The 14,842-nt window shown below is 39.4% G+C and overlaps 2 protein-coding genes across 2 annotated transcripts; one reads left to right on the top strand and one right to left on the bottom strand.

Moving 5' to 3' along the window:
- The first annotated feature begins 9,133 nt into the window (after nt 1-9,133).
- Nucleotides 9,134-9,906, top strand: LOC128712537 (lipopolysaccharide-induced tumor necrosis factor-alpha factor homolog). The gene is made up of 3 exons (XM_053807429.1): nt 9,134-9,137; nt 9,204-9,335; nt 9,656-9,906. Exons 1-3 carry the CDS (start codon nt 9,134-9,136, stop codon nt 9,904-9,906), a joined length of 387 nt encoding a protein of 128 aa, XP_053663404.1.
- Nucleotides 9,907-11,968: 2,062 nt separating this feature from the next.
- On the bottom strand, nt 11,969-14,504 carry LOC128711489 (lipopolysaccharide-induced tumor necrosis factor-alpha factor homolog). Its single transcript, XM_053806367.1, has 3 exons — nt 14,276-14,504; nt 14,065-14,200; nt 11,969-12,071 (listed from the first exon to the last, which is right to left on the bottom strand). The coding sequence occupies exons 1-3, from the start codon at nt 14,502-14,504 to the stop codon at nt 11,969-11,971; spliced, it is 468 nt and encodes a 155-aa protein (XP_053662342.1).
- Between the last annotated feature and the right edge of the window lie 338 nt (nt 14,505-14,842).

Raw genomic sequence — 14,842 nt, 5'->3', positions numbered from 1 at the left:
TTTAGCAGAATTCAGTAGTGGTTTCAAATTTGCAATTGTACTGGAAAACCCTGTTATACTCACACACCAGCAACCGCAAGCACTAAATCTCTCTGAAAAGCACTTGAGTCATAGATTCCAACAGAAATAAATTTTCTGCTCTGTGAACGCGATGCGAGATCGGAATGAGCAAGCCATTTCCAAAAGACGTAGAAGAGCCAGTTTGTTTGAACCAGTAGCAACTGATCACTACAATGTGTTTCTCTATTCCTGAAGTTTTGATCACTAATGTCCAAATGTTCCAAATCCTTATCGAAACAAGCACTAAAACCCGATAAGTTGTCCTTGAATGCACTCTGTTAGATTTGCATTACGTTTGCATATGTTTAATTCAGGAATGTTAAGCACCATTCGCACGGCATTGTAGTATTGCACAGTTGTATTTGATGCCATTTCATTCATGTTTTTTTTTCGAAACCACACGATCACCACTATATCTTTAATAAATTGAAGCATATTGAAAACCAAACAGTTGCACGTCCACGCAAATGAAGGGCATTGGGGAGGTAAGTTGTATTGTGTCAAGTAACGTACAAGCGTCTACTCGAACGAGGCGTGTTTAAATGTGAGCGTTAGCGCTAGTGTTTACAGTGAGCAAAAACGTTTATGGACATGCTCGAGCTGTTGCTCATGCTCGAGCGTTAATCTTCGTTCTGCTGATCTTCTACGCACTGTCTACGTGGGTAGCCGGCGTTCCCAGGCGACGGTTAAACTAGTGTGAATGGAAAAACTTACGTTTTTTCTTCTGTTTCATATAGCTGTCTCCCTCCCCATACAGTCGGACTATTGAAACATTCTTGTTTTCTTCTGTATTCTAATTTCGGTATACTTATGACATAGTATGTGCATGCAGGTTGTATAGAAAAAATAATGGCAATTAATGCATAACGCAGTAAATTTCTTGTTCTGAATTGTTTCTTGAGATGAATTTGTAATGACTACACTAACTTTCGCATTATAAAGCAAAGATTGAAAAGAATACGTAAGGCAAGAACAACAATTATATTGTAAAATGTGTATTGTTTCACCAGCTATGGTCTTATCGAGGATACGTATATGTAGTTAACCACTGATCTCTTTAGTACTCTCGATCCGAAGTGGACAAAAGCAGGTGAAGATGGGTTGTGCGAGTAGACGAGCAATATCTATTTTTGAGTATAGTTGCACAGTGTGGCGTTCTTAAAAAACTGTTAAAACAACAGTTTAGTTTTGTGTAAAGATTGAATCCGTCCAACGACGATTCACTTAAGTTGCAGTTCGTTGCCTGCTTTGGAGAGGAAACTTCAACGTACCCGACTACCACACGGAGGTCTATTGTAACTAGAACCTACAACCATTCAACACCATAGACAACAACCATTTCAGCATAACAAATACAGGAGAGTTGTAGTATCGTTCAGCGACTCCTCGTTGACAATGTATTGCTTGATTGACTATTGATTTGAACTTGAACACTCAGTGAATTAATGAAAGGATTTTATACTCGTCAACCCTCGACAAACAGACAAAATTAGATTTCAAATTGCTTTTAAATATACAAGGATCAAAGTCTATCTAATTTTAGAAACTTGAATTGACTGAATGGAGAAGTTAATACGAATTCGAGCAAGAAAGTTTTCTAATATTAGCATTTAGTACTACCCTTTTCGGTTAGGTATTTGGTTAGTTAATCGGCTTTTTATCAGCCAATAATGGTTTCAGTTTTGTCACTGCCCATCTTCCGCATCCGCCGGATGCAGCTCATATGAAACTGGTTTGATATTGCCGTACGGCAACATGAGAGCTGCTGTCATGAACGTCAAATTCTATACAAAGGCATGCGGCAGATGCAGCTGCGACAAAGCTGTGACCAGTCCCTGAGAGTAAAGGATGGATAGTTATTGCATTTATACTACCAGTGATTGGTAATAATAGTAACAGTCGCAAGAGATTGGAACTATTGTATGGTCGTGTGTGTAGACTTTGACTAACAATTCACATACGGTGGAATTGCTGCCTGGGAACACCATTTCCTCGAGAAGACAGCGTGCGTCGTATTTAATCAATGTAAATCAATATAATGAAAAAATAATAAAAAATAAAGATCGCACCGCACTATACAAATTGTAGTTGGTAGTAACGTTACGCCGTAACGTTTCCATGGTAACGTTACCGGTCCTGCAACCGGTCTTATTAGCTAGTCGCTATATAAATTCTACTCGTGAGTAACGGAGCGTTACTGCAGGGTAGGTATAGGTTTTTTCAATGAGAAAGTTAAAAAAATTAAATTTCCAATGCATTTGTGCTACGTAAGCTCGGTCGTCAAACCCTGCATGCAAACTAGATTGTTGTCGTTTTTGGTAGTCGTACAAATCTAATCTTACTTGGATGATATGAATATGATTTGGTTTAAGATAAATTTACGTTTATTGCTAAATGTTCTGCAACAGGCTCGAACAAAAGCTTTCGTGGAAGAATATGCCGATTCTAAATTTAATACTTTCAGTAAATACTGCCTTGAAATTCTACAATATTTTAGAAAATTGTTTAATTCATGTCAAAACTTTAAACTACATAATTCATACCATAATTCACACCATAATACATGGCGGATATATAAAATGAATGAATCGCATATGCAGTGCTATACGATAAGGAACAATCGTATATTTTCACGAATCATTCATAGCGACAAGCGAGTTAGACTATTCTGCTCAGTAATAATTCTTCGAAATTCAATCGATTATTGGCGAATTCAATTGTTTGCTGTGAAACGTATAGAACATAGATATTTTCATTCGTTGATACATATTTCTGCTCAATTCCAAAAACAGGTAAGTTTGCTAGAGAAATTCACATTCATACTTAAACGAATTAATCAGCTTTGGTGTTGGTTTTAGTCAATGTCAGAACCGGTACGGTCAAACTTAGAATGGATGGCATGATATGCCACCCCACCCGAAGAGACGCCCGCAGCACGGAAGGCACGGTTGAACCGCAAGCGACAAACAGAGTACCGTCGTCGCCGCTGGGACAACAATTCTACAGTTCATGGTACATGGCGTGAACCTCTGAATTTGCGTATGCCATGAAGATTGCTTTGCGTAGCCCTGTAACCGGGCCGATTAACTAGTAATTAACAAAGTTAGACAGTGTCGTAGCGTTATTCAAAGTGTTATCATGTGTTTTTTTAAAGTTATTTGATAAATCTGAAATAGTTTATATGTTGAAATTCTTTATTACAATATGATGCGGATAAAAACACCTTTTGTTGTTACAATGAAAATTGAATGTTGATTTTTGAAACAATAAAAAATCATGAATGTTGTTTTCGTAAAGAATTCTAATAATTATGAAAAATGAAAGCAAATATCCAGCGTACCCTTATCGAAAATATGGCACTTTCAAGCTTTTTGTTGGCATCATTGCAATGAATCTGCAGTACGCCTAACTTTAACGCCGGTACACACCGATAAATGATTTGCAGCGAGGGCAACGATGAACAGTATCCCGGCAGGAGGCGCAGCAATACGGCAGGCAGACACAGGGCCAGCACAATGCCAAACACAGCAGCAGAGCATAGATATGCGTTTTGGTGTTTGGCTGATGCTCTATCTGCGTAACAATCTCCGCATGGCAAGCTGGACAGACAACTTGGGCTGGTTCAGGACCCGTCGAAGCTGACACTACACGTGTAGCAGGAATGTAGGCGAGAGGGGTTTCTTAAAATAAAATACTTGGTATTAGTAGCACTAGTAAAACCACACTTTGCACAACGATGCACATCACACTCGGCACTAACCAATTTTATCCATCGTAGGCTTAACGAATGATCGTGTAGAAATATGGAAGAACAGATCTGATCTCTTGGAGCGACGCTGAACAACTGCAGTTGTGAAAATTTAATGAGACTTTTTTACGCCTGTTTCATTGTATACATCATACAGTGTTTTACTCATACTCCAGCATTAGAACTTCCCTGCAAAGCACTTGCATCAGCGGTTTTGACAAAAATAAATGTTATGTTTTGTAAATGCAAAGTTCACTGTGGCAGAAAGAGACAAGTATGCTATTCCGATCGAACAAGAACGAAAATAAAAAAAGAGGAAAAAGCATATGCTTTGCACAGCACAAAGTGATCGTTACAATGTATTTCTTCTTGAGCGGCAACGTATTACAATCGGAACTGCCAAGTTGAAAAGTGATGCATACAGTCACTCTCAAAGTCGCAATAACAACACCAAACAATAAATGATAAGTTAATCTTGAATGTGCTCTGGGTTTGGCTTTGTATATTTTTATCCAGTGACTTTGTACCAAATGGAAACTATTCACTGGTACGTCATGAAATGCGTGTAGTTAGAAGGAGAAGGGATTGTTTTCCTTTAGTAAGAACGATCAAACCGTTCATCTGTCGTGTTAATGATGCCTGAAGGATATGTTTCACAAAGGAAATTGTATAAAGTTCTACGAAGAGATGTATCGATTATGTATCGACCGTATTGTCTTTATAATATTGCTGTGTAACAAAATTTGATAACAATTATATTTGAAACTAATCGAGCATGCCCGGGATAAGGCAAAAGATAAGAAGGAAATACCTTGAGAAATTTGTTTTTGTTTGTGAAATTTTTCTTAAGCCCATATGCGGTTGATAATACGGCGATCTACAAAACAAAATAGTAGAACGTGGTATTACGAGTGATTTCGACCATGGTGAGATTATTCACATCATCGAGGCAGTTCGTTAGTGAAACTAACAGTGTCAATGCTATCGATTGAGTAAACTCACAATAAAGTTATCTGCTTACGAATACATTTTATTATTAACAAAATGATAACAACAATCACTCAGGCGAATGGAGTACTAGCGGCCAACAGTTGATGGAAACATTAAACAATGATATGGATCAAAGTGTTTGGAATAGCAATGGTTATAAAAAGGAAATCTAAATAAAACTAAATGCAATCGATCGTTCGGAAATTGGTGGGAGTAATGACTCTATCATCCTATTTTTGAAGGACATAACGGGTTTTCGACAAAACGATGAATATAACAATATAGTTTACAGTAATAAAAGTTAATTTAACAATTACTTAGTACGCTTAGTAGATTTGGTAAATATGTGTTGGGTAAACAGGTGTTACCAAATTTAATATCGGTTATTTTACTAATGCAAATATTAAATACAGAGCAATTAACATGTGTATATAAAACAGAGGGAGTAATAAAACAGGAAACACTTTAATGTAAAATGATATGATAGGCCCACTGGGTCGAATTTAATTTGCTGTCTATTTGTTGCATTATCAGTGAACACATAGAGATAGTCGTTGTATCATCATCTCTATTGTTGTTCTACAAATACAGTGTTAATAAACACTGACTTCAGATAAACAACTTTTAGCGAAAAATAGTTTTTAGAATAATTAAAGTACATAATATTTGCAACGAATCAATAAACAAAATAACAGGTTTATCCATAAAAATAAATGAACATTGAGAACATGTGATTCAGTCGAAACAATTTATTTTGCTGTATAACAAAGCAAGGTGAAGAAAGCATGTTAGGCGAATTAAGAATCTTCTCTAGCTTAAAGTAATAGTTTCCTGTTTTATCGTACACCTATTTTTGTTATCAAAATCACTAACGAGTTTTCGTTTTTATCAGTAACCGGCTAGTACCATGACGGCTTGGTAATGAAATAAATAACCTCAAGTAACGATACAGTTTTCACTTTTAACTGAGGCAACAAAATAATGATTGCTGATTCTCATTTACGGCTAGGTAAGGGTTTTGCTTGCGTTAACATCGATCGTCCTTCAATGCTTATACGAGCCAATGAATGTGTTGCATCTTGGACAGTAATGGTTGGCGTCCCGGCACGAGTTACAGCAGTACGGTAAGCAGAGACAGGGCCAACACACGATCCATAGCAGTAGGGCGCAGGCGTGAGTCGACGTCGTCGATTCGTGCTTCACTTTCGTGCGTACCGTAGCATGGCAGGATGGACAGGTGATCATCATCGGGTCGGGGCCGACCTGCGGGTTCGTCACTACGATGGTCGCTGTGGATGTGTGGGAAAATGTAAACAGTTGCAATGCCACCGACAAACAGATGCGCTTGTAACACTAGCAAAAAAGCTCGCGTTGGTGGCGGAACGATATACTTACTCATTTTACGTTGTGCACTCGGCTGTAGCTTTACATCAACTAGGTCGTTTGACTGTAAATAGCGTCTGTTATATTGTACGGCAGGTTATCGTAGGCTTCTATGCCAAACACCTAGCGGTTTCGCGTGTGTTTGCTTCACGATCCATTGCAATGGCGCTGTTAAACAGCCCCTCCAAAAATAAACTCAATCCAAAATGGAACCGTATACAGCGAACCGTATGGTCGATTCGTTCTTAAAGATTGTTATAAAAAAGGTGAAAATTTTCATAAAAGGTGTTAACAGCTACCAAACCTTTTCTCAAACAGCAGAGAAACGTACAATCTTACTGTGTTGATAACCAACTCAAACAAATACACTCTTGCACGTTACTCCACAAGTCCGATGATTCATTATTGTCGTTGAATGAAGATAGTTCTCACGGCGCATTTTGATAAGGGCTATCAAAATACGACTGTTGTGGAGTTCTATTTCGAAAACGTTGGAATCATTTTCAATGCAAAGATGTGCTCTGCGTCAAAATTGGTATTAGTCATTTAGCATCCGTCGATGAATCATGTGCTTGATTAGATGCGCACTGAATAGTCGTTTGGACAGGAAGCGCACGTACACGATGGCCCAAAATAATTCATTCGTCGATGACTGCAAGTGTTGGGAATGTTAATTTAGGTGTCTTTCGGTTGGTATCCTCATTTGATCGAACATTTGTTGAAGAAAAAGCTAAAGCTCATTCACTTCTTTTTCATTCACTCCGCTTATTTCCATATTATGCATATTTTTTTTTAAATTCTTCAACATCTCTACTATTTGCTGTCTTATATCACCAGGAAACAACCCATTCCAATACTGATCTATATTGGTCAATGGTCTGTCGACTGATGTGCATGTTCAGAACAACAGATTAATGTTTTATTGCAAAGAGACAAGGGCATATTATGCCGTTCATTTATTGACCGTGACCCTAGGCTCAGGTTAGAGAGCATGTTTAATCTGCAACCCATACGCTCAGGCTATCACTTGTAAAGCGAACAGATTTAATATACGTCACACTGTTCACATAACCCACCCACACCGCTGGCAATGCCTTTGCATGTCGATTGTCGAGTTTAATTCTGTCGTCGATGACCGTATATGATAGTCTAGTACAATAAACCGCTTGTTGTCTCTTTGCAGTGATTAGAATACAGCCAATCTGTTGGGTATTTATTATTTGGCAAACAAAATTTATTGGTATCTCTTATCTGTTTAACTTTAATACGCCAGGTTTAACTTTAATACACAAATGGGAATCTTCAACTGTTACCCACAGGGTAGAATTAAATCTGATAAGCTATAATAAAGTCCAACCTTCTGGAACTTTGGGATAAGATACAAAGATCTCATCGCTCGTTAAGGTAAAATGATTTTTTTGTAATTGTTTGTATAATAGTGCAAAGTAATAAAAATCTTAGATATACTTTCACATTAGACAGTTATTTTATATTTTTGATGAGATATATTAACACATTTTGTGAATTATACTCGATTAAGGATTTATTAAAAGCAATATTCTTGTAATTCATTTGCAGTAGTTGTATACATTTTTTTAAGCCTATTCCAACTAAGCGAAGACGGTGGTTTAAATTATTGATCACTAAGCAATATGTGTGCTATTTATTTTCCCCATGCTTTGGGACTCGACCGAGAAAAGCTTTATTTTTTTAGATACATGAATACGGAAAAGTTAATTAATATTATAGTAAATTGAGGATTCAAACCTTAAATAAATCACTCACCAAAACTGTATATAGATAAACTAGGAGTAAATATATATATATATATATCAAAATATAAAATAAATAGAATAAATGTATAAATAGAAATATATTGTAGATTAAAGAAATCAACGGTGGCCCATACATTGCATAGGAGATCTTGGAATATGGTCACTTAAGTCGCAAAGTTGACGACAAATCGAAAGGATTCTACGTCTTGTTCCTTTGAACGTTTCAACGAATTTTAAATTGTTTCTACCAATTCCTTTTCTTATATCTCTATATAAATCGTACCTATCTACGCAGATTTATGATTACTGGCAAACATTTATCAATTGGGGGTTTAAAGGTGAGCATTAGGTTATCATTGTATAAATCGCTCGTACCTCGATTACGGTATATATATTTTAAAGGGAGTGGTCCTTCTCTTCGCGTATCTGTCTTTTAAAGGACTCAACAATAATTATGAAGCTCACAAATCACAAATAATAGCAACATCACTTTGACGAAGCTAACTATGAGCCGTTTTGATTAATACGTTTTAATATCATGGTAAAAATAAATATAGTAAAGCGTGTTCGTTCCCATACAGATGACCCTCAGCGTGCAACAGTAGTTGTGGCATTTGTTTTTATTTCGTTCGCTGTACAAAATAAACACAAACCTAATGCACTAGCTGTAAATGAATTAATGGAGATAGTGAAACAGTTTGACTGCAGTAGTTAACATGCCCACACATTCATTTCTCACATCAGCGTCGAGCACAATCGAAAACAGGTATGTGTTTGGGTGCGTGCAAATCAATGAATCATGAAACACCGAGCTGCGGTACGGCAAATACAGCCGCTTAAATATTCAACCGGCTTCAAATGCTTTTGGGTACGGGGAAAAACTTGCCGAACATGCAATCTTATCATTCTTATCGCTTGTGATTATTTCACCTTCGGACTCCATATACCCCGTACCAGAACTCCCGAAGGTGTTCCGACTGGTAAATAATTTAGACGAGACAAGTTAGACCATATTTCCGTTCGCCTTTTTTACACAGGTGACACGGACGTCAGTTTGCCGAACCATTTCACTTGGGGAAGTTCACGTTACGAGCCGGTGGGACGCTGGACATTATTCGATCGGAGGCATTCTTGACCAGTGGACTGTAATCAGTGGAAATAGTCGAAAGCTAGTATCATGGGTGAGTGTAGACTTGTGAACAAATACGCCGATTAATTGCGCTATTACTAACAACCGTTCGGATCAGATGGAACGGGCAGGGCAGATCCGCCGCCGTACGATCAGATCAATCGCCCCGTACCGGCTGCCTATCCCCACCAGCAAACGGCCGATCCGTTCAAGTCCGCTAACTTGCACACCCAGGAACCGCCATCGTTGCGTAAGTTCCGTACACTACTGGTGAATCGTGTTTGTTTGTCTCTTTTATGAAGTTGTGGTTGGGATTGTTTTGATGTTGGCTTCGTGAGAGTGAAACTTACTCCTGGATCTCGCCGTGGAACCTGCCGGGTCGTAGACGTGGGGGATGCGCGGATCTGGTCACAGACCTGTCGGTCTTATTGTGCTGTGGTACTGTTGAACAGAAACAGAACCTCCAACCTCGTAGCTTAATCGTAGGTGCGGCATACATAAAGTACTATATGTTATCTTTTCTTTTGTTTTCGGTACTAATCGATGGTCTTAATGCGAACGCCACAACAGAGACCACAGTGATCGTCACGAGCCCTCAGGTTGGTCCGGATCCCACCACCATCATCTGTCAGTCCTGTCGAGCGACGGTGGTAACGAGGCTGGAGTATGAAACCACCACCAAGACGCATCTGTGTGCCGGTTTGCTGTGCCTTTTCCTTTGCTGGCCATGTGCGTTCGTGCCCTACTGCTCGACGGCCTGCCGAGATGCGAACCATTACTGCCCGAACTGTGGATCCTTTATCGGCACGTACCGAAAGTAGGGAACATGGCAACGATTAACGATTTTACTATTACGTTAGGGAAAGTCCAAACCCATTCTTTATACTAATATGTGTTTGTGTGTGTGTGTTTTTGTGCTTTGTACGTAACAGTGTACGCACAGTGCTTATGGCTCTTTATCAGTGAATGTCGTGTTGAGAGTTCAAGATCGTTACCCATAAGTAAAGCGGAACGTGAAATCAACATTGCGACACATTTTGTAGATAAGATAGGGAACAGTTTTATCGATACGCAACAGGACGATAGCTACTATACCGATGGAATACGAAATTTGTACCATATCTTAGGTTATGATTGATTTGTAACAAAAAATAAGGCTCAATTGGATATTTGGAAAAAAAATAGTTCCCGTGGTAATTTGTAGAATGTAGTAACTTACTTATTTACCCAGTGCTACAACCGCATCTTGGAATTGTCCTGCTGTATTAGTCCTCTAAACCACTAACGATCGAACGCCTGCAATCAAATCGTTATCCTAACCGTTTTGGCAATCCCGTTTACGCCATTATTCCACCTCCCTTATCTATGTGGATATCCGAATAGGAATTCTTAATGTAAACTACCATTTATTGTACCAACCTATAAGGTAGGATATCATTACATTGAATGTATAAAAACAAAAATTTCTCCATCAATCGTCAGACTTCATTCAATCAATAAATTAATTTTGTAATCATATTAGTAAACTTTCAACAAATATTGCAAAAAATCAATCAACAAAAAACTTGGTACTGGCCTGTAGTTTGCGTCACACACGACTCTTAGCATAGATGCCCGACTAAATAAATCAAGTAGTCATAGCGCGACGCCGAGACGTTTTTCTAGGCGAGATGAAGCGTCTATACCAGCCATTTCCGAATTAATACCCTAGCTGGTAAACTGGACATGTGTGGTGAAGGCTCATGTAGGTTTTAATCAGTAGAAGCCTGACCGCAGGGGTGGTCCCTGTAGTCTCTGTAGATTTATTCCATGTGAAATAAAAAAAGTCTGCGTCACCCAAGATTTGTCCTTAAAACTGATCACATGTGAAATTAAATAAACATCAGTGTTCAAACATTGTGTGACATCTGTTTACAATAAATGGAAACACCCTTACCCATTCGGTGATCGTAAATCAATTGTTTCATGTTTCAACCGAAAGTCATAACATCAAACGTATGCTTTGTTTGAAAACATGTGGTACTCAGTAAGATTCTTTTTTCAATTCATTTGAGAACGGCTGGGCCGTATATCTTATTACACAGAAAGTGTTAGGCATACAATGTTGGTCAATTTTCACTTTCATTCCGGCCAGGATTAAAAAGAAGACAGTGTAATGAGAAACATTGAAAACATATTGCTGCTCAAGTGATGTGCGCAATCCAAGACACGAACCCGGCGATATTTGTAGGGTTCCGTTTGTTTCATGGATTTTGACCGGTTCTTATAAATTATTTGAATAATGTTGTTTTACCAACATGAAATTATGTCCATTAATTAAAACAAAAAAAAAATACGAAAACCACGCAATCCGGGTCGTGTTTGAAGAGTTGATATTGTAAATACATTTATTATGCAATTTACGTACGAAGAAATCAACAATATTCAATACATAATAATAAAAAATAATAACAGTCGTCTTGACAAAGCTATGCTCGTTTGCTGCGTCTGTTCCATACGCACTCTCTCGCTCTCCCGTTTGCGCTTTGTTTTGTTTATTTTTCCTACCGACCTACTCTTACAAATACGTTATCGTTGCAGGCACTTTCTTTTTTCTCAAGTTTTTGTTAACTCTTCCACCATCGTCACTGCATCACACTCTGGGTGACGCATATCATCCTCTTTCGATTGCGTGCTGGTACTGAGAGGAACGCAAGGAAAAGGTGGGAATTACATCACAATACTCGCGCACTCGGCACGCTGGTGCCAGTGTGTATCAGGATTATCATAATAATAGTTTTTGGAGACCATGGGCGCATGGGAGACGTGGTGCGCATCTGCAGAAGGATTGGTGGCTGGTGAGCTGTGCTGTTTGTTCACACATGGCAACACGGCGGAACAAACCTAGCCACGGTATGTTCCAATGTAGGCCCCACAGTTCGGACAATAGTGATTAGCGTTCTTACACGAATCGATCACGTACGGAATCCAGAAGCATGGCCAACATCTGGGAAAAAAAAGAAAACAAAGCAAAGAAGAATTATTGTTTATGGAGCATCTTGCCGTTATGATACTTCTTAAGCTAAAATTAATATTTTCGATAAGATTATGATAAATGGGAAGTAATGTAAGAAATGCACGCTTGTTTTGGCATTTCCAGAAATAGCAACTTGACGAAAGAAGAAAAAAACAAACATAACCATGTGCACCACTACCTAAGGAAGGATTAATGCTCCTCGATAGATAATACGTCAGTCCCTGTCAACGTACAGACGGTTGATTTGGTGTACCATTCATCACACACCAATATGTCCATCAATCAGACAGCTCACACAGGGTACACAATAACGATCGCAAATGGTGCAATATGAACGATTGGGTAGGCTGCTCATTTCCGTTTAATGAGACTTTCCCAACACTTAACACACCACTCTATCCCAACTCCACCTTCTGTTGGTCGAGGCAATAATGGCTTTTAGTGAGGGTGGTGAAAGAGGAATTTGTTATCTCGTAAATTGAAGCGGAGGAAACAAATCGCACAAATTGTACCATGTTAAAATAGCTGGTAGGCAATGAGACGGGGTACTTTTTGTTCCAACTCAACTGACCTCTAAAGCTTCTTTGTCGTCGCCTGATATCATATCACGCTGTTACCAATGGACCAACGGGAAAAGGAAAAATGTAGGTTTGTAAATAAGATAAGATAACAGAGCAGTCGCGTTTGTACTTAACATTTGCAATAGGTACAAAGTTGGTGTAAACGTTATATATCACAATGATTGTTGTGGTAAGACCTTTTTGAAAAGGTCTTCAAAATGTGACTATTCGTGGCGACTGATTAAAACCCATTAAAAGTATTTAAAGTGTTCTGATTTTTAGAAAATTATTGGAACTACACTACCTAAGCTGAGCTGTATGCGTTCTACTCAACGGGAAATTTCCGGTCCACTGTTATCAGAATGAACACTTAAGTTGCAAAAACCTTCCGGGAGGTTGCGTATTAGCTGGCCTTTAATTGCACTGTGCATCACTTGACGGTACTTAGATAACAGGAAATAGTGTCCACCATCTTCGCACACGGAGTGCGAGTGGTATTTTTATTTGCCTTGGTTCAACACCGCACCAACGGGTACTTCATACTCATGCATGAACTCATTTCTTGCAGTGTACATATTTCTAGTAAACATTTGCCATCAGCATCAACCATACTACTTCAGTGGTTCTGAAGCTCACATGCCACTGGAACGTGGCTGGAACTGTACTGCGAAATAGGCAATTGTATTGAAATGGAAACAAAAGTCTATTTGAAACAAAATTCCGTCCTTCTGTTCGGCTTTTGATTGTTAGCTGTGGTGTAAAATTATGTACGATCATAAAAGCTTGACGACAAAAGTTTAACGATCTCCAATCTAAACCGGATTTACCCCCCGAGCGTAGACGGGTCGTCTACCAGCGAGGTGTCCCGTCGTACAATACCAGTCTGTAAATAGCGTCAGAACATTGTCTTGAGCGGAGCGGCACGTTTGGGTCTGTTGTTTTTTTTCTATCGACTGCTAAACAGGCGTGTTCTTCTCCCTTAAGATCCGGTTTCGAGGGCGTTAGCTGTGTCAGCCGGAATCGTGGCAGTTATCAAATGAAGTTGATAGAGCGGCAGTAGAACGACCAAATGTGGTATTAGGAAGCTCTTTCTAAATAGAGCAACACAAATATAATACGTCTGTACGAATGCTCTATGAGCCATTGTTTTTGTTCGTACCATAATCTCTCATGATTTGTTCACACTTATCATTTATCAGTGCTTAGTCAAGCTTGGATGAAGGTATATTTAAAGATTAAACTGTGTGCTCTCTTTATCTCGATAGCGAACTGTCTCTTGCTGTAGTATTTGTAAACACGTATTGCATACTAATAAGATCCAGTACATTCCTCATAACGGATTGATTGCCAGCTTATTTAGTAGACTCCGAAGTGAACATCTACGGAACACCATGGTAACTTACATGAAAAGACATAGCAGGCCGGCTGCGATGTGCGTTTTGGTAGAAGTTTCATAGTCCAAACGGGTAATCACGTGCTTGGTACAGGAGGGACACACCATCGAGGCCGGATCTGGTCCTACCTGTGGGCTGGTTACAACTGTATTGGCACGGAACGAGAATGTATCGTAATCAATAGTTCGGCGTAAAAATGTGTGATCACCCTCCTTTTTACCTTGCACATAAGTCGTGGATGCATTCTGTGCCGGCGGGATTACGTTCGAGTTAGCGTCGTACGGTGGTGGGGGCGGTGGATGCGCATAGTTGGGTACGTTGGCTGCGGGATGAGGATAGCCACTGGTTGCTTGGCCCGGGTAGGGCGGGGACTGTGCAGGGTAGGGTGGCTGATTTAATGGCTGCGTTTGAAATCCTTCCGGACCGGATCCCTTACCACCGGGGTTCATACTGGTATGTGAGGGTGTGTTTTTCTTGTAAATGCTACCACCGCTATGCCAAACTGTAAGTTAACGAATCGGAATAGGCACGTGAGTATGCTGCATGTACACTGAAAAAGGTGAACTTAGAAGCTACACTTGAGAGAAAATCTAACGATAAAGCAAGAGCTCCATCATGATGTACAGGAACAGCACAAGCACATGCGGATGGTACACAAACACACAAACACCAAACTGCTCGTCACTTTCACTCCGTGCCCGGTATTGCAAACTCGGCAGTGATCTTCAGCCGATCGAGCCCAATGCACCGGTTTATGTATGGCGCTATTCGCGAAACACTTTCCCTT

Source organism: Anopheles marshallii, chromosome 3 (genome assembly GCF_943734725.1).
Source record: "Anopheles marshallii chromosome 3, idAnoMarsDA_429_01, whole genome shotgun sequence".
Taxonomy (NCBI): Eukaryota; Metazoa; Arthropoda; class Insecta; order Diptera; family Culicidae; genus Anopheles; species Anopheles marshallii.
The sequence above is the reverse complement of the archived record's forward strand: the minus strand, read 5'-3'. Positions and strand labels throughout refer to the sequence as shown.